The sequence below is a fragment of the Gymnoscopelus braueri genome, assembly GCF_963280865.1.
Source record: "Gymnoscopelus braueri genome assembly, chromosome: 7".
In the NCBI taxonomy this organism is placed as follows: domain Eukaryota; kingdom Metazoa; phylum Chordata; class Actinopteri; order Myctophiformes; family Myctophidae; genus Gymnoscopelus; species Gymnoscopelus braueri.
In genome coordinates, this window is record NC_137608.1 from 42217339 (window position 1) to 42237875 (window position 20537).

The window sequence follows — 20537 nt, forward strand, 5'->3', positions numbered from 1 at the left end:
GGGTGTTCAAAATGTCCAAATCATCCCTATGTCCTTTGTGTGTATGCCTGGTTCACACCACAGTGAGCTTCTCATTGGTTGCCGCTTTGTCTCGCTGAAAACCTCAGCAAAAAAAGTCCCTCATCTTTTTCACACCACTTTTGGCTGGCTTCGCCTTCTGTCGCAGCAATAGACAATACACAGAACCATGTTGAATTCTCCGAAAGCAGAAGTGGATTTCCAGGGCGCAGATGGCCTAGTGGTTAAGGCGCGTACCATATATAGGCTTTGCAGCCTGACAGCGAGTCCCGGGTTCGATTCCCGAGCCTGACAGACCTTTGCTGCGTGTCCCTCCCTGATCTTTCCCTGATTCCTGTCAACCTTCACACTGTACTATCACATAAAGGCAGAAAAGCCCCAAAAATATCTTGGAAGAAGTGGAATTCCATTGACGGTGTAAACCCAGCCTACCTGTTGATCTACACTACACGGAATGGAATTCCCATATCCTGGTATGTTACTGACACGACATTCCAACTTACATTAGTCACACACCATTCATTTTGTTCTAACCATAGAACCACCAAGGAAGTTCACTTTGTCTTGTTTTTACTTTAAACTGTATGGTTTAAGAAATGTTCCTAATTGCTACTTCTGGATTGTATACAGTATATGTTTTGTATTATTTTATCATTTATTTAATAATGTGCTATTTTTATGTGAATCATTTTGGACTTTTGTATTATAATTATTGGTCCGCAAACTGGGAAATACAGGAGGAATACATTGTTTTTGTTTTTTTGTAACTCACCCCCAATAGCCAAGTATCTGAAGAAGAGCCAGCCGGAAATGAGAGGCTCCTTGGCATTGCGTGGAGGTTTGTCCATGATATCCAGGTCAGGAGGATTGAAGCCCAGGGCGGTGGCAGGGAGGCCATCAGTCACTAGGTTGACCCACAGCAGCTGAACCGGGATCAGAGCCTCAGGGAACCCCAGAGCAGCAGTCAGGAAAATACTACAAAGAGAGACTCTGGTTTATTATTGTTCTAAACTACATTAGGCTTACGGCTAAGTGGAGCGAGTGGAAATAGTCAGGTTGTTGGATAAACGGTCAATAACAAATGTATTTGTTTCAATAGAAATGGATTAAAACCGGTCTGTGTTATTCAAAATATGACTGATTTTATTTAGCATGGTTACAGAGCCAATGAATACCTTACATACCTTACAGATCTGCTATATTGTCTACTCTAGAGAATAACAAACACAAAGCCAAGAACTGAAAGAGTCCCTAAAGTCTAACATCACTTACATATTTTTGTGTTTTCTTTTTCCCTTTTCCAAAGTAAAACTCAACCACAAATATGCCATTCTTCTAGTACATACAGCAAATTCCATGATGACTGTATGTGACATACAGTACTGTATGTGTGACAGGCAACTCATATTGTTTCCCTCTGTAGACTCACCAGACAACCTCTCCCACATTGGAGGAGATGAGGTATCTAATGAACTGCTTCATGTTGTTGTAGATGGCCCGGCCTTCCTCCACGGCGGCCACGATGGATGAGAAGTTGTCATCAGCGAGGACCATCTCTGAGGCTGACTTGGCCACGGCAGTGCCAGAGCCCATAGAGATGCCAATCTCTGCCTTTTTCAGGGCAGGGGCGTCATTCACACCATCACCTGTCTGTGATGAAATAAGAGATGATAATAAGAGATGATACCTCACCTTTCCATGTTTGTCATTTTAGTTTTAAGCATTGTAAAGCATTGTAAAATGCAAAACCTATTACTTTACTTCAATGTTCAAATGTTGTGTGAAAAATCCCTAGAACTGATTAAAGCAGTCAGCAGCAAATTAACTCAACATACTCAACAAAGATAACTTAGGTCTAAGTATCACACATTTACCAATACACAGGATCAAATATAACTATCCATAATCCAACTATCCACTGTTATACACAGCAGATTATGTTATTAGCAGATAAAATTTACCATAGCTGTGATTTCATCTAAACGCTGCAGGATCTCGATAATCTTGGACTTGTGGGAGGGCTCGACACGGGCGAAGCAGCGGCCATTGATGACAGCCTCGCGCTGGGCACTGGGTGACAGGTCGTCAAACTCCCGGCCGGTGAAGGCCATACTGTCCGCGTCATCGTCCTCGTTGAGGATGCCGATGCGGCGGCAGATGGCCACGGCTGTGCCCTTGTTGTCCCCTGTGATCATGATGACGCGGATGCCGGCCTGATGACACAGCTTAATGGCGGCTGCCACCTCCTCTCTCGGGGGGTCCAGCATGCCCACGCAGCCCACGAAAGTCAGGTCCGACTGGACAAAGGGAAGAATGTTTTAATCACACAATTCACACAAGCCACCAACCGTTTGATGGAAAATATTCCGGCTGTTATTACTGGTAGAGTGGTTTCTTGTGCCAGTCAGTCTGGCATATGAACATCTAGTTTGCAAGTACTTTTTTTTAGCCTGTTGGCTAATAAAATAGTAAAAGTATCTGGTAAACATTGGAATTTATCGTAGCCTTTCATAGGGTTAGGGTTAGCACTTTCTTCAGATAATAAATGCTTATATAATGAAATGAAAGTTCACCTCGTATCCAACGAACTTGGTGGCGTCAGTCAGCACCATGTCCTCCATCTGAGGGGGGGTGTCGCGTGTGGCCAGAGCCAGGCAGCGCAGTGTGTCGCGCCCCGTCCCGTACTCACGGATCACAGACAGGATCTTGTCCTTGATGCCCGGGGTGAGTGGCACTTTGGTGTTGCCCATTCTGACGTGAGTGCACCGATCAATAACACCCTCTGGTGCACCCTGTACGGTAGAAGAGAGAGGTAAACATTAGACCCCAGGAATGATTTTGAGTTCTAGACCACAGATTACCAATGTTTTGACCAATATTTTGTGAACAAATACCACATTTTCAAATCAATTTGAAAACAAATAATAGTCATAGTAATTACTAGTAATAGTAAATAAAGAAAAATAAGCAAATACATTTTTGATAGATAATTTTTTTAGCTGACAGGCTTTCGCACTTGAATTTCCTAGTTCTACAGGAGTTCTACACTTTCGTCTCATCTCTCTCTTGTCACACATGATAATTTATGACATTCTTGTGTGTGGAAAGAAAGGACAATCAAGGCAGAGCAGCAGTAACAGCATCATAAATCCTGCTTCAGCTAGAGAATAATCCGTCTGGTGCATCTCTGCGAAGCGGGAAACCGTTGTGCCCGCCTTGGAGAGCTCACAGACAGGCAACAGAAGTACAGAGGCAGTGGGCGTTCGTCTTTGGTAGATTGTTTGTAAAGGATTCATACATTTTAGGCAGTAAATGTGCTATGTAGTTGCTCAGTCTTTATGAATTTTCCACCTTCAGCTGCTGGTTAAAAATGCTGTTAAAATCTGCATCTTCCTCCCTGTGGGCTGTTGAGTGGTGTGTCAACTATTCCACACTCCGCTCAGCTCCCTCCCCCTCACCTAACACCACTCTCCTCGATGGCTGACCTCGCCTACGATGTTGTCTTGTTGGATATTATCATTTAAAAATAGCCCATCTACAAGCTCCACAATGCATCGTGTTGCAACACGTTGTGACAGTTTAAAGACTGTAGACTGTATTTTTGTAATTGTTTGAAAGCTTCCAAAAATGTCGCCTATATAATGCCATTCCCACAATAGGGGCGCCTGGTTGAAAGGGGTTGATGATGTCATAAAAAAAAAGACTGATCTCTCAAACTTTTACAGATACATTTTTCGGTCTCTCAGAAATCCTTCTAGCTGTACCTTGACGAACATCTGGCCCATAGAGGACCGTGACTTGCTGGGGTGCAATAGACTGACCTTGACGAACATCTTGCCCATGGAGGATCGTGACTTGTTGGGGGTGCAGTAGACAGACATGGACTTCCGGTCTCTGGAGAACTCCAGGGTGACCTCCTTCTTCATCAGCTGCTTGATGACCTGGTTCACCAACATATGGATGTTTTATTAGTAATTCATGACATCACGCATCCATCTAGGAGGCGTTTCTACTTCCTTTACAATGTGATGACGATTATCAAGTTTAGTGTCCATTACATCTGGCTCGTGTCTCTTAACTTGTTATTTCTTGTCCATATACATTAGGGATGGGTGAATCCTGTGTTGAACGCGGTTAAGCGAAGCATGACGTCATATTTGTACAAATTAACATTGCAACGCATATCATGAGCCTTGGACACAGCAAGGGTATCATACTGTATGTACTATGTAGTGCAACTGACGTCATCAGTAGCCTACTTGAACACAGTCAAGCCCCCCATCTCATTACTAGATGTCTCAGCTACGGTTTCGGAGCAAAGCCTTTTGTTTTAAAAGTGGAAATGATTACCCAGAGTTTAAATATAGAATACAATGCGATTATTTCCCTTAACGTGTTGCTTGTTTTGACATTATAGATTGTGGCGGCCAGCAACGATGGATATTTGATACATACGTTGGAAGACTCCATCCAACAGGATAAAGTAAACATTGCAGTTCTGTAGGCACTATGCAGTTCAGCTGTCACTGCTATAGCAGTGCATGTCCCACATTAGAATGAAGCGCTTTAGTGTGTCCAGGCTGAGAACTGCTGACGGTCACTTTGAAAGACAGGAACAAGCGTGTAACGCTGCTAGAGTCTTTTATGAGTTAAAATGATATACAATATTTAAATTATTTCGATGTTTAAATTTATATTACATTTTTGGTTAATTTGTCCTAAATGGATAATGGTTTTCTTCTTGTTAAACGGTTATCTGATTAAATGGTTAACCATTTAAACATCCCATCCCTAAAACATACAGCAACAGCTATTACACTCTTAATGGAAAATATATTTCCACCAGCTCAGGTCACATGCACAGGAAAATCCTGTTTATTTATCCAATTTATCCATTTGTTACTCCGAGAGTGTACAAATGTAACCAAATCGACCCATCCGTTTAGTTCCATTTGTACAAATCCACACTCAGGATTTGACTGTGTGGGGACTCTCAGATCAAACCTAATATAAAAACACCCTGAACCTGCTGAGGAAGAGCTTTCACCATCCACCAGGCTCAGAGGTGAAACGGTAAGTAGCTGTCACTCACAGAGTTGCATGCGTTGGCCCTGTCGATCTTGGAAAGGTTGTTTGTGTCTGTGTCAAAGGCATTCATCTTCTCCACCAGGCAGGTCAGAGCCGTCTCAGTAGCCTCGCCAACCTTCTCATACACACCCTTGGCCTGAGTGGAGATAAGGAGATACATACAATATTAGATTGTGCCAATCCACCACTAGTACATATACAGTACATAGTCAAATTTGTTAATTTAACTCTTGAGATTGTGCATAAAGATGGTGAGATCATGCAGGAGCCCCGACCTCATTGAAGTCCAACGAGGAGTCATTGCAGAGGGCACAGATAGTGGCCATCTCAACCAGACCATCATACTGGGAGGACTTCACTGGTTTGCCATCATGGTATCTGAGGGCAAGTACAGAGCATCAACATATATACAGTATGTGTGCGTTCCGAAATACATAGTCAGGTCACAGTACTAGTTTAGGTTACAATCCATGTCTGGATCATCTCAAGGCTTAAAAATACACCTTTACCAGCCCTCCCTTCTATGCATGTCTGCCCTTCAGAACTGAAGAGCTTCACAGCCTTTCACCTGGATTTAAGAGAGGAGCTGCTAAGCTTCTACGATTTTGTCTTCCGTGGGTAGAAAAGGTACACAGGACAATACTAGTTGATTCAACTCTGAGAGTGTAAAGGAAAATGGATCCAAATGGACCTTTTACATTCTCAGACTTAAATGATCACAGAGGAGTTTACTGTGTTTGGGTTAAGAGTTACTCACACTTCTCCCTCCGGGGCGTAGGTGGAGCCAGTGATGGTAAACTCAGACAGAGAACAGCTATCTCCTTCAGTCTGGTTGACGATGAACATCTGAAGGGGGAAAAAAAAGTAAAATAAACACATTGAGCTACATCAGTGGTCCAGGGAAACCCAGGGGTCCTTGAGGGGGTTCCAGGGGGTGCCCAGCAAAATGGGTTAATAAATACATTTTGGGGGTCCTTGACATGAAAACGTTTGAGAATCATTGAGCTACATTACAGAGAAGATCACCAGTTTGAAAAAAACAGTCTACACATCAACACCTCAATCACATCATCAGACAGCGTTTGCTCGTATCAAGTTCACTGCAGTCGGCAGGTTTGTTTCTGCACTGACACAGCAGATGGCACCAGACACCATAGAAATTCCCCACGGGCCCGAGCAGTGGGAGCTGTTAAAGACCTTGGAGCAGCCTGCAGTGTCATTGTGTGTGTGTGTGTGTGTGTGTGTGTGTGTGTGTGTGTGTGTGTGTGTGTGTGTGTGTGTGTGTGTGTGTGTGTGTGTGTGTGTGTGTGTGTGTGTGTGTGTGTGTGTGTCAGGGCTGGGCAATATGGACAAAATAAAATATCACAATATTTTTACCAAGAACCTAAAAAATAGCATCGAAAATGCGTTGTGAGCTTGTAGAACTGCTATTTTCGCTGTCTGGCCATTTTTCAAAGTATAAGACAAGGCTTAAGAGACAACACGTTTGCCCTATTGCGATATTACGATATGCAAAATCGCAGATGATATCTAGTCTCATATCAATTTATTGCCCAGGCCTAGTGTGTGCATTTCTATGTGAGAGCCAAGGTGGGTGGGTGGCTGGCCAGCTACATACAGTGAGGAGAAGGGGTTTGGTTTCCTCCATAAGTAAACAGTACCATGGAGTCAGAGTAAAGAGCGAAAGTGGTGGTGACTCGAGGAGGAAGCTAGGCAAGCTCCCACAGGAAGCACCCATCGTGGCTGTGGATGATGGACACACACACACACACACACACACTTTCACCTTTCCCCTCCACCACAGCACAAACACCCACACACATATGCTGTTCCCTCTCATCACATCATCTCCTTCGTAAGAGCTAGTCAGAAAGTCCAATCCCAGTGAAGGACTGACATACACAGTGTCATAACAACTGGTCTACAAGGACATATGATAGAGTAAAGACAGGAGTGATGACATTCAGTCAAGCTCTCCTCCAGCCAGAGGCCACACTTCAAACACTGCTGCTTGTGCCGTCTATCGACTAGGGGAAAATGGACATTCCATCAGGCTTATTTTTGGCTCAGCTTTTTCCATCATTACATACTTTCAGTACGTAATGAGATTATTTATATATATATATATATATATATATATATATATATATATATATATATATATATATATATATATGTATATATGTTGTTTGCAAGACATTTTGGTCCACAGTCCTAAAGTACCACAAGTGTATGCTGTACATTTTAACTACAATGGGAACCTTTGTGGGAATCAAAGCCTTAATGACACAGTACCGTTAGCATTATTCTACAGGAACACAGTATTCCAACATTGGTAGTGCTCATCAATGAGATACTGTAGCAGACCAGTTAATGACCATGCTAAATGATGGTGACTCAACACAGGTGTCACTGCACTCCAACAGGTAAACACTTGTCATCCAGCAACCTTTCTATTACCATTTAGGGCTGTGTTGTCTGGACTGAACAACAGTGCAGGACCAATAGAAAGCAAAACACATTGACGATGATAGTTTAAAAATAGCAGTAATACATCCAACAACAATAACGTCGTGAGACACGCAATTGTGAGTCCTGTCCTATACGCTCATCAAAGGACTGTCCGCTTGTAGAGCTAATTAATGTGTTAATCCAGTCTGAGAACTGCAGAGGGTCACTTTGACAAAACGCATGTAACACGTCTAGGGTCTTGTGTTGAGTGAGTTACAATTATATACAATGTTTTAAAATTTTATATTATTTATATGAGCTAATATACTTTTCGTTTTAAATCGGTTAATTAGTCCTAAATCATATCAACTCTCTAATGGCAATTGATTGATTAATATTCCCGTACCTTTTTATATACAGCAAATTTAATTGTGTTCTTCTCTCCCCTGGGCCAGGGGTGGTTGGGCAGATGTTAGGGTTTGTTTTGTTGTATTGTGTATTTTGTATTGTTTTTTTTGTGTCTATGTATGTCCTGTATGTTAAAACACTTTGAGTGCAAAGTTGATATTTTTTATTCATTTTTTTTTTTTTTAATGAACACAGAATTAAAATCTCTTTGATAAACAAGAGTGAATGCCACGGGTCATATTCTAAACAGGAGCTGAGCAGACATTTCTCCGAGATGGGGGGAGGGGGAAAAATCAATACATGGGCAGCAAAGGCAATTAAACTTGTATAAATGCTGTAATGTCCTATGAAAGTAGGGTTACTAGCGGCACTGGGGTGTCACATATACAGAGGGAGGGGAAACTACAGGCTGTCTGCTTTGCAGCATGGTGACGCAAGGTCAGTTATGCAACAGCAGCACTGCAAGTCATCCAACGGCTGAATGTAGTCTTCTGCAGCTCTGGCAGCACGCTGTCTCCTTGTTAAAGAGCTGCCTTTATTCTTCTCCAAACAGTGACATTCTGCTCACTGTTTACATTTCACATACTGTATCTGCCTTTTGAGCAGATGTACTTACCCAGAGCAGGTGGGGGGGAAGGGGGGGGGGTAATCTAGTAAAAGGGCAGTTCCAACAGGAAACGACATTGTTGATGGAAAATACATTGGCTGTTGAGAGGACCCAGTCTGTTAACTTCCAAGAGTAAAAGGCAGGTGGCCTAGAAGTACAGGTCATAGGTTTGAACCCCCACAACAGCAAATGATGCATCCATCAACACACCCCTGTTTTCAGCTTAAGTGTCCTTGAACGGACACTGAGCCAGATTAAGAGAATCGGCTAAATTCCCAAAACTGTAAATGTCTCTCCAAACCACTGGGACACGCCGCCATTCTACTCAAACGCCAGATGGGCTCTTAAAACGAAGATGATAGAGAGCAGAGACCTAAACCAATCAAAACATGTTGTACAAGTGTGCGAGTCTCTCACCCTGCACACGGACATCTGGTTGGTGGTGAGGGTTCCCGTCTTGTCAGAGCAGATGACGGAGGTGCAACCCAGAGTTTCCACTGAGGGCAGGCTGCGGACGATGGCATTCTTCTTGGCCATTCGCCGGGTTCCAAGGGCCAGACAGGTAGTAATGACGGCAGGGAGACCTGGGGGTGGGGGGACGACGACATTTCAATATAAATGTTCACACAAACACTAGATCAAGCCATCAAAGCCAGTCTTCCATTCATTGCTGGCAGAGACGGTTCTTTTGGTCTACCACCACGGCCACCGCTTTTGCCATTTTACCTTTGTGTTCACCCATAGCCTGGTTTTCCAAAGGCAAGCAAGTAGCATGATTGATAAGTTACAGGATGAGTAACATTAATCCTTGAATAAGTGTATTTCGTGGCAGGGCTCAAGGACACATTTTTGGGAGGCAAAAGCCAAATTCTAATTCTCACATTTCTGCCTCCTCCGGCCTCCAGCGTGACCCGAAAATAGTTTGCATCCCAAATCAGAATTTGCTTTTCAAGTTCCAAATGGACCCTTACAGGTCTGTAACTCTTGAGAGTGTACAAATGTACATTTGAATACTCTCAGAGTTATGGCGGTCCTCAAAATTTAAATGTTTAAGAACCACTGATCTATCTCTCAATGAGGGAAAAATATCATACAATGGAGTATACTGTGTCAGGTTTACCCTCAGGAATGGCGGCCACGGCCAGTGCCACGGCGATCTTGAAGTAGTAGACGGCACCACGAATCCAGGAGCCTCCATGGACGGGATCGTTGAAGTGTCCAATGTTGATGATCCACACGGCGATGCAGATCAGGGAGATGACCTTGGACAGCTGCTCTCCAAACTCATCCAGCTTCTGCTGCAAGGGTGTCTTCTCCTGCTCTGTGGCCGCCATCTCGTCACGGATCTTGCCGATCTCGGTGTTGATGCCGGTGGCCACCGCCACGCCCACTGCCTTCCCTGCCGCTATGTTGGTACCCTGGAAAATGGTGGATGACACGTCGGTTCAAGTTATAAAATGATACAAGTCTCTTAAATCAAATTCTCATGTTTTTAAATAATGTAATTGCGATGGCTTGTATCGTTTAATAGCTTTAACTTGCACAACATAAGAAGGAAGCAAACAAAAAGTAAAATAAAACTGAACAAGAAAACAACAAACGTGCAAATACTTGTAAAGTTTACATATTTCTTTAACGTGTTTTGTCATGTGCTATGAGGAAAATCATGCTACCATGAAGCCCTACATATTATGTTAACTACATGAACCCTGGCGTCCCAGTTTTGAGAAAATGGAACATGCAAGTCGGGAACGATTTAAATCGCTGCTGATGTAGGTTGGGAATGCATGCCCCACCCGCTTATGCAATACCTGCTGTACTTGTCACAGTACCTGTTGTACCCATTGTCAAGAGTACCCAGTGCAGTATCAATTACAATACAACCAATCTACCAAATATGAACAGGGATCCCTGATGTCATCAATATATCAGAAACTGCTGATTTTTTTTGCTTTTTATTAATGACGTGTGGGAGTAAATGGGAGAGATGAACCCGCAGAGTTCTATTGTGCACGCTACCATTTATATTGCCAGTGCCACTAATGTGACACAAAGCTTGGCCAATCCTTTAAGTCGATGGTCGGGTTGGTCAATCAGGGAAGCCAATGCCTACACTGCCCCCCCCCCCCCCATATATTCGTGGTTTACAGTTCTTGGAAACCGTTGGTCAGTTCGAATTCCCACACAGCACTGCACCCCCCCCCCCCCCCCCGGGTCATCTGCGACACACGCTAAGTTTGGGATCGTTCGGTCGGACGGTGCCCGAGTTATGCCCGGGACAGCCATACATACTGTATATACATTTACACAGAGGTTTCTACAATTTATACATATATTAGTGTTGCGACGCGTTGGCTATTTTCGCCATTTGTCGCACAAAGAAGTACACAGGGCCTAAGTGTTAAATTATAATACAAATATGTTTTCCATAAAAAGAAAGAAACAAACTGAAGGACAATAAGAGGATGTGTGCCAACATGCCAGGACTGCTTACAGAGAAGAGCATGTTCTTTTTGTCCTGGTTGACAGCACGTGGGTCAGGCACAGGGTCAGTGTGTTTGATCACAGACACAGACTCGCCTACAAAGACAACAGAAAGCAGGAGGTCAAAGCCAGTTCAATTATTCAACACGGGACAAAATACAATACAAGTTATCAAAAACTCCAGGATACTGTCAAAAACAGTTCTACTTGAGAAACCAGTTTAGCAGCAAATGGTCATAAAAAAAAAAAAATCTTATCACCTTCTGCTATTGAGAAACAAAATACCACCTTCTCACACACCTTCTTTTTTTTGTACATGTGCTTTTAGTAAGTCAAATGTCACCATAGTGCCCCTAGTACATTTTATCACAAACACTCTTCTTGGTAACAGTAATATAAATTAGCTATCAGATTATAGAGGGGGAAGGGTGGCCTGGTATGAGAATGTTGAGCAACCTCAATCCAAGAATGTGTAGATCATGTGATGGGAGAGAGGGACATGGATGATAGCTAAGCCATTGTACAACAAACACATTAGCAGCTACTATACATAGACAACATTTTCTATCAGTCATGCACCAGAGTTTACAATTACCGTTATCAGATACAAGTGGGAAATCGTTGCTCTCGGGTGGAAACCTCATGTCCATGTTACTTTTTTTTTAATAGCAAAAAAAAGCTAAATTACAAGCTCAAAACAAGATTTTAGATTGGCTATTTTTGCTTATTTTGTGCGACACTGTAGTATGAAGTAGGGCATTAAATTACGGGAAAAGGTTAAGTATGACAAAGTAGGGCATTCAATTACGAGGAGAAAAAAAACATAAAAAGTTAAAATATGAAGATAAGAGGTTTCTGCCCGACAGCAACAAAATGGTAACTATAGGGCTCCACAATTAAAAGCTAAAGTGAAAGTGCTTATATTGCTGGATGTGGTTAATTGTGCACGCTTAATGCCATCTATCTAAATGTCTATATAAGGCAAGGAATCCTGCCAACTGTGATGAGTCTTGCAATCAACAGACATCTTACCGGTCAGAATGGATTGGTCTACCCTCAGGGTTGTGGATTTGATGGAGCAGATACGAATATCAGCAGGAACCTTGTCTCCAACTAGAGGGAAAACATTTACCACATATTAGAGATAAAAATGTAGCTATTAGAAAAAGTGGAAACAGAATGTTAACACAAATACTGTACATTTCGACACACACACAGAGACAGAGAGACATTTGAAGCTTTTAAAGCCAATGCCAACTCAACAGTTAAAACCTAGTACAGACAGAAGATTTGCAAGCCAACGTTGAAACTGGCAACCACTTGCAACAGAATCCTCCAAACTGTGGTTTGCAAACATTATAAAACTGGACAGTCCACATCGAGGCGATGAACGAAGATCACTTATCGTTTCCATAGCAACAGCTCTTGTCACGTCACGACAACATACTTATTTGATGCTTAAACTCCAGCATCTGACAGCTCCTCCTATATCTATATGTTATATATATATATTCAGCTTTATTCATAATATATTGGAGAGCTAGGCTTTAGACATTCAGGGAGGACATTAATGACTGACCACTGTACCACAGAGCCAAACAAATGTGTTACCAACGTTATCAGATGACATTTGCCTAAATATGTTATGGAGTCAGCTGTTGTTGGACAACATCTGTCATTCACTCACCATCATAAAAGTCAATATTTGCAGATGAATCATCATGCTAAACAGACGTTTGGCTTTCCAAATATGACCGGCATATGCCACATGGTCCTGTCACTGTGTAGCTCGAAGGTCAGAGAGAGTACAACAATAGTAGCATTAGTGACTGACAGCACAATGCACTGTATATACTGTATGCAGTCTTAGTATCGCCCCAGACAAATATATGCAGTCTTAGCATTGACCAAGAAGAACACATACAAGTATATTAGCATACAAAAATGTTTCCACATCATGACCTAAAGGTGGTAGAAATGTTCGCTGTAAGTGTCTTGTGTCGTTCAGTATGACAATGTAAAATACGGCCATCTATGAGCCGGTACACAAAACAATAATAATACTACTCTACGAAAACTTTATTTTGGCATCTAATGCCATGCAGATATCATCAGCTGCCTTTGGAGAATTACCCACTCATGTCCTCTTTCTGCCAAGCCAAGACTGGGTCGAGACATTTTCTTTCCTTTTCCTTGGATTTGTTTTGTTTTGTCAAGGTAAAACATGCCACAGCATGCGGCGGCAGATGTACAACAGTAGGTCATAGTTTCTTTGCACAAAATGTGACATGTTTGGGTGGATAATAATAACGCTTTGACCTTTTTCCCATCACACAGTGTGACATCTAATGAACAAGACAGCCAAAATTGTGCAGTGTGCAAACACCCTAAGGGGTTCCATCCCCACTGGGACAAAAACCGTGCTAAAAATGTTCATACTCATGGCACTGTCTAGATGCTATGTTAGCTAAATGCCTGAGCTTGGTTCACTATGTTTGCTTAATGCCCGACAGTCAAAAGGAAACGCAGTGCAACCTTATGTAATGTTTGGCTCACAAATTGGTTTGGATACCACTTTCCAACAAATGGCAGAAGCTATGTTAATGGGGCCCTACTACAGTCTAAGGGAAACGTTTTTAAAGGGACGAGGCTTTCTCTGAATTCAATAGGCAGTCAATCAGTATCAGAGTAGACTGAAAATGCTACCAGCTCCTTTTCAGGACTGCTAGTAGTTTTTCACTCCCTTCGCTATAGGCAGAGGGAGAGGAGGAAGGCCAGAGAAAGAAGAGGAAGTAGAGGGACTGGAAGCCATAAAAAGGCCAGTCTCAAAGGAAAAAGCCAATTCGGGCACATCTGAATTGCAGTGACCCACTTCAGCTTCGTAATACTACATAAAAAGGCAGTGGAAACTAGGGAACTGGCTCAGGTCGTCGTGGCACAGTTCCCCTGTGCGTAGCTGACGTATAGACCTACTTTGTTAAAGATGCAAATTGTCTCGGATGGGTATTTTGAGGCTCCCCCCAAGAGCTTCACCAGGACCTCTCTTAAGCCTAATTTATATTTTGTCACATAACCGCGTACCTCAGTGAAAACAACTTGATTATACTTGATCTGTTTGACCAAGCATACATTTGCACAGACAACAAAGCTTGAAGAAGAATGCACAAAAATGTTAAACTTAGAAAATGTATTATTTTAGAGCCAAATAATGTGAGGTTAATGACTGTGAGAAAACAGTGTGAGAGATAACTACTGAAAATAAGTAAAGATAGAAGGGGAAATAAATATAAAAAATGGCAGGATTCCCTTGTCAGGGAAACAAAAACATTAAGCTGGGACCCCCTGTATGCCCTTCAGAGAAGGGAGTGGAGAATAGCATGAGACAATGCACACAGCCAAAAATGGTTAAAGTATTTCAATATGTTCCCCCAATGCGCTGATCAGGCTTAAATGTGGACACATGATAGCAGCTGTTTGCCCGTCATCCCCATGGCGCAGGAAGAGGTAGGGGATTAATGCCAGCCACTGTCAGTCACAGGATAAAGACCCCATGCCCCATGTCAACAGGACAATCACTCAATGGCAAACTCTCTCGGAACTCACACTTCTACGACCGCGTCAACGCGCTAACCCTCAATTAGCGGCTTGGGGTCTCTAAGCTGGCACATAATTGTGACTTAAGGTGTGCAAGTCTCATCGCAAACATATATAACCCTCTCTAGCCTTGGCACAGTGAGTGATAACGGCTTGTTGTGAGAGACGACCCCAATGTGCAGCGTGTGTCGGCTCATATTAAATGTACCGACGGTCGGTGCCAGGAATGTCAGTCTGGCAATGGGCATTTTCCAATCGTGCGAGATGTCGACACTTTTTCTGAGAAACACACGTGTCACGTTCTGCTGCACCTTCCAGCAAATGCAGAACAAGGGGTGCAATGGAACCCTCCCTTCTGAGAAGGCCAATGCATCACTGATGATGGGGCAATGCAGTTTTGGTGACTAGTACAGGTACACTTTAAATGTCTTTGATTCAAAATATAACCTATAACAAAAACTACAATTAAGGTGCTAAAGGTTGCATATTTGTTGTTATTATAGTTTTTCTTTTTTTTGGGGGGGGGGGGGGGGGGTTATCTCAAAAACCTTTCTTACAGATTTTCTGATGTTTTTAAAATATCATCCACTTTGAATGAAGCCATTCCTGGGAGAAAGAAACGGATCAGTATTGGCTGGAGAACAAGACCAAAACATGATATGTTTCCCAGAGAACCACCAAACTTAACAGCCACATCCTACATGATTGCATAACACTTCCTGTAGCGAGACATTAAAAGTGAGAAACATTGACAACTTGGTAAGAAAAAGGGGGGGGGAGGGAGGACAAAAACTAAACAGTAGAATGTTGAACCAAGACACATGGGATAAGACGCTTAACAATGGCACTTGTTGATATGACTCTAGAAAACATGTTCTCAGTGTTGGGACACCTTTTTTGTACAAAGCTAAAGCGAGAATCTCCTGTGTCTCAGACACGCTGGCGCAGTCATAAGCCTGTGTTAAACTGCAGACATGCTGTAATTGAAGTGTGTGTATATCATCTGTCCCTTAATGTCAACATCCTACTTGGTAGAAGTCCAACAGGGTCCTCAGGCATGACCACCTTCTCACCTCTGTGCCTGCCAACATCACAGCCTCTATGCTTAAGAGCAGAGTGGGAAATCCCCACCATCCATTCACAAATGCTTGCCATGGAACAGATATGGTTGCCTTTTATTTGAGAAATCCCACTCTTGTTCGAAAATGTTGTCTGATAATTAAAAAAAAAATGTTGCTAGTGAACAAAGAAGTTTCTTGTCCTACTTCAGAGAGTCTAGACACATGCGCGGAGCAAAATTAAGAGGCTCAAACCAGGAGCGAGACAAACACATGAGATATGACTCCCGAAGGTGCACTTTAAAACTGCCAAGTTGAGGCTGCAGTGCAAACCACAAGGGCTGGCAGCTTTGATTGGCAGATGCCACTGCAGATGTTTTAAGGGCTGGCTGAAAGAAAACGCTGAGGCTGTGTACATGATTATTAGCCACATTTACCATTTGAGGCTGGGTTTATTTTCCTACCCTGCCAACTCTACCATGTTAATGATTTAAATAGAGTGGAACACATACCTGGCGTTCATACTAAGGCTACAACGGTTACTGGTAATCGAACTAATCGATTTAATAGATAGATTATTAGTTTAGTTTATTTCAGTCAATTTTGTGTAACATAGTTTAAATTTCATAGGTAATACAAAAAACTAATTGAGAATAATTCATAATTGATGCCTATTTTGGGCATGTCATTATAGGCAAAATGTTTCAAAAACGTTTTTAAAGATTGTGAAAATAGCCGATCTACAAGCTCACAAAGCGTCACATCACGACGGATTGTAAGATTGTAGATTGGCTATTTTCTGTTGTCAAAATTTTAAATAGGGCTCAAATGGTTAATCATTTTGTTGATAGATCATGTTTTTGTAATATTCAAGAAAAGCTCACTTACTTATTCGATTAATCAAAAAAGTAATCAATAGAATAATCGATAAGAAGATAATCAATACTTGCAGCCCTAATTCATATTTTACAAATCATGGACATCGCCTTTGACCGTGGTTAAGTCAATAGTTACCTTTGACCTTGGTTATGTCAATAGTATCTTCGATGGGCATTCACTTTGACTGCATCTGTTTTGCATCTCAAACAGCACTCTGAGCTTCTGGAACGGCTTCTGTTGCCATAGTAACAATTCAAAACTTGTCCCAGGACTGCGCTGGAAACACACAGCTCTTCTTGTCAAAAACATTGAGAGCTCAGTGGAGTTAAGTATCAACAAAAGTGAAAAAGCAAGACTGGACATAGATTGTCACAGAATACAAGAATAATTTAGACTCTGATTTCTATCTACGATAGCAACATTTTTCAAGAGGTTGAATACATGCCACATGTCATGCTTCCAAACTGTTGCCAAAGCCATGTTTAGCATAGCAAAGGTGTAATTGTGAATAGTACCAGGGTATGAAACCGTGGCTTTTCTCTTACAATATACCTTACATCTGTTGAAAGCAAAAGTGAAGAATCGGATGGTAAATGAATATTCCTAAATTTCCTCAATCTTCAGGTCACGGTTTAACAAGTAGTGTAGTATCACTATCAACACACACGCATGCGTTTGAACGCACGCACCAGTATCTGCTCTTACTCCCCATCAATCATGATGATGTATGAGGTGAGAAGGTGAGAGGGGCAGAGAGGCCTGGGCAACAGTTGTCTGGGAAAACGGGCTTCCACACAGGCCTATGATCAGGGCTGCGGCGTGAGGACAGCTCCGAAAACGTACTTATGGTTCTGTCACTCTCTTGTGTCTTAACGTCACCACTTTCTCGTCAGTGACCCCTCATTAAGGCCTGCTCAGGGTCAAACCAGCATATCTGACCTGTCGCATTCCCATCCATAACCACTGACAGAACAGATTCCCAGTACTCAACACAATAGCTAACTCAAGGCTAACATGACTACAATGGTGAGTTGGTACGCAAGAGGAATGCCAATGATCTGTGTGAAACTAACAGTGGCTTGGCCTTAGTAATAGAAGCTAGGGACTTTTATGAGAAGCATTAGTGATTTATTCAATGTAAGGTATTCCAAGCAGTGGACACTTTTATTCAAAGTGGTTTTAAGTACAGTGAGTACAGTTTTTCCATTTTTTTATAAAAACAAATATAGTAAAGATAGCATATCTATAAGCTTTCCCCTGGCAGTCATCAACCTGGGCTTTGTAATATTCACCCCCCAAAAAACATCCAACACTTTCGTTCGCTTCCTTCACCCATGACCAGAGCACTCGAACTTTCTGTTCCATTGCACACGCTCCCACTTATATTGGCGACGCGGCACATGTGAAGCCCGGCCAATCAGTTAAGCCAAAGGGTTGGGTTGGCCAATCAGGAACTTATATTGAACTTATAAGTGGCACAAACGTGATGTGAAGCTTCAAAGCTTCACCAATTCATGAAGCAGACGTGTCGGGTTGGCCAATCGGGAAAGCAGATGCATACACACAGAGATTCGGTGTGTCCTCCACAGAATCGGTGAGTCCTCCGCAGACCCGCGGTCGAACAGATATTCGTGTTTTTTTCCAAAGTTGGTCCAAACACGGCAAGTTTGAGGCCGTTTGGTCTAGAGTTGCACCGATACCGATACCGTATCGGTATCGGCTACCGATATGACTTATTTCACGTATCGGATATCGGACATGACATAACCGATCCACGTTCCGATAAAAAAAAGTTTTTTTGTTTAATAGAATTTTAAGAAGCAGCTAAGTATGCACATTGTTTTAATTTATTATTTGTAGGTATTTTCTTTTGGTGATAGATCATAGTGTATTTGTTTTTTTTCTACTGTTATTGTACTTTAAAATATTCAGTAATAAATGTCTTTAATTGAAAGGTAATGCATTTTTTTTTGTTTTTTTTGTGTTTAATACAATTTTAAGAAGCAGCTAAGTATGCACATTGTTTTAATTTATTATTTGTAGGTATTTTCTTTTGGTGATAGATCATAGTGTATTTGTTTTTTTTCTACTGTTATTGTACTTTAAAATATTCAGTAATAAATGTCTTTAATTGAAAGGTAATGCATTTTTTTTTGTATTTAAAGTTTTGCTCGGATATCGGCATATATATCGGATATCGAAAAATATCCTAATTGATATATCGGATCGGATCGGAATTGAAAAAACCTGTATCGGTGCATCTCTAGTTTGGTCGGATGGCATCCAAGTTATGTTCTCAATGTCTGACGTCACATGCCTGCAGTTTCCCCTTGCCACTAAGACAAAACCATTTTGGAACGTCTCTCCGACAACCGGACAATACCATACACCTGGCTGGACCAGACTCCCGTCAAAGAGACCCCTCCTCAGTGACAACACACACTTGCCAGACCACACAAAATGCCACATGCCATGCAGGGTGTCTGGAATCCCAGCCTGTAAAGGGTAGGGACGGGTAAGGGTCTGTGCATTGGGCTTGGTGGGGGGGGGGCGACTGGACTATTCCACAAAGCACTTCCCTATAAGGCCTCCAAATAATAGACGAGAGATCCTCCCCCCTAGCCTATACAGTACCACTCCCCACACAGGCCCCTCTCTCAGGAGACTCCACAACCTAACATGCAGCAGAGAACAAAGTCACTCAGTGCTCTATAGTGTAAGGGAGGTCCACATCCAACTCATCCAACTATGCATGGTGTCTTAGATTACATGAGGAAATAAAAAAAGATATACTACATTGGCTTGTGGACTACTAAATGTAATTTCAATTTAAAAGATATCGTCGCTGTCGGGCAGAGTATCTCCATATTTCATATTTTTATGCTTTTTTCGCTATTAATTCTATACTTATATACTACAAAATAGGGATGCCAGGTTTAAGGTGGTTAACTCTGTCTTTAGAGTTAGATAATATTTAACCAATGAAAAGTATTAACAAGAGCTTGTGACTAAATAATAACTACATTGAATCCACTGGGACAAAGGTTATTTTTTACATTTCCTGAAAGGTTACGGTTTTGGACATGGTTTCCACTCGACAGTGACAATATATATTTTTTTTTAATGAAAATTACTACAATTTGATACAATTTGTGATGCATTTACTCTACCAACCACAGGGTTAGCAATATTGGCTGGTGGCCTATCCTGATTACAAGCACTGCAAGCCTCACCCCATATGTAAATTGTAAAAATGGCTATGCTAGTTTTAAAGACGCAAATTAAAACACACTTATAACAACAAACTGAATGTCAGAAGGTTTTTGGTTGGAGAAGGCCCAGGGCCCGTCAGGGTTTACTGCAGCAACAGCAAAAGAAGCATTTGTCCGAGCCACAGTATTGTGGAAGAGTATACACTGGAGCAGCTCCTTTATCAACTCTGTAAAAGACATCAGACAAATGGACAGGGCTGCATATTGGCTTGGCCAGAAACAGGCCTGATAGCACAAAGCAGCTCTGCTGCCTTTTAAGTACGACAGCTTGGGCAAGACAGAACGGAATATATCACCCAGAACCCAAAACCAACTACAGCAGGTGCCCTGCAAGGTTACAGCAGCACTGAGAAGTATGAGAAATGAATTAGGATTTAATCACTTACGCCCCAATTCAAAAACATTTACAAGCTCACAATGTGTCGCAGAGGCATTGTGAGCTGGCAGATTGATTTCCGCTATTATTTGAGAAAAAAATATAATACAAATATTTTTGCCTATATTGACATGCCCGAAATAGGGAATCCGGGTTGTTTTTGTAAAACAAATACTCCACGCCTGTCTGTGTAGTGTGTACACTACACGAGAGCTGATGTTGAGCAGAGGGAAGAAGGAAGCAGGCTCAGAGCCCACGGTGGTGCTCTGACAGCCAGGACCAAGAGACTAGCTACTTGGGTA

The 20537-nt window shown here is 42.1% G+C and overlaps 1 protein-coding gene across 1 annotated transcript in view; it reads right to left on the minus strand.

Annotated features, from left to right (window-relative positions):
* Positions 1-20537, minus strand: part of LOC308088147 (sarcoplasmic/endoplasmic reticulum calcium ATPase 2-like) — a 35436-nt gene that overhangs the window by 5630 nt on the left and 9269 nt on the right. The window contains exons 7-18 of the mRNA XM_080432521.1: positions 12089-12169; positions 11067-11152; positions 9693-9990; positions 8990-9156; positions 5864-5952; positions 5382-5484; positions 5111-5242; positions 3840-3959; positions 2592-2810; positions 1980-2315; positions 1448-1668; positions 791-993 (exon numbers count right to left, since the gene is read on the minus strand). Coding sequence (XP_080288647.1) covers positions 791-993; positions 1448-1668; positions 1980-2315; positions 2592-2810; positions 3840-3959; positions 5111-5242; positions 5382-5484; positions 5864-5952; positions 8990-9156; positions 9693-9990; positions 11067-11152; positions 12089-12169 — 2055 coding nt within the window. The remainder of the gene's footprint in view (positions 1-790; positions 994-1447; positions 1669-1979; positions 2316-2591; positions 2811-3839; positions 3960-5110; positions 5243-5381; positions 5485-5863; positions 5953-8989; positions 9157-9692; positions 9991-11066; positions 11153-12088; positions 12170-20537) is intronic.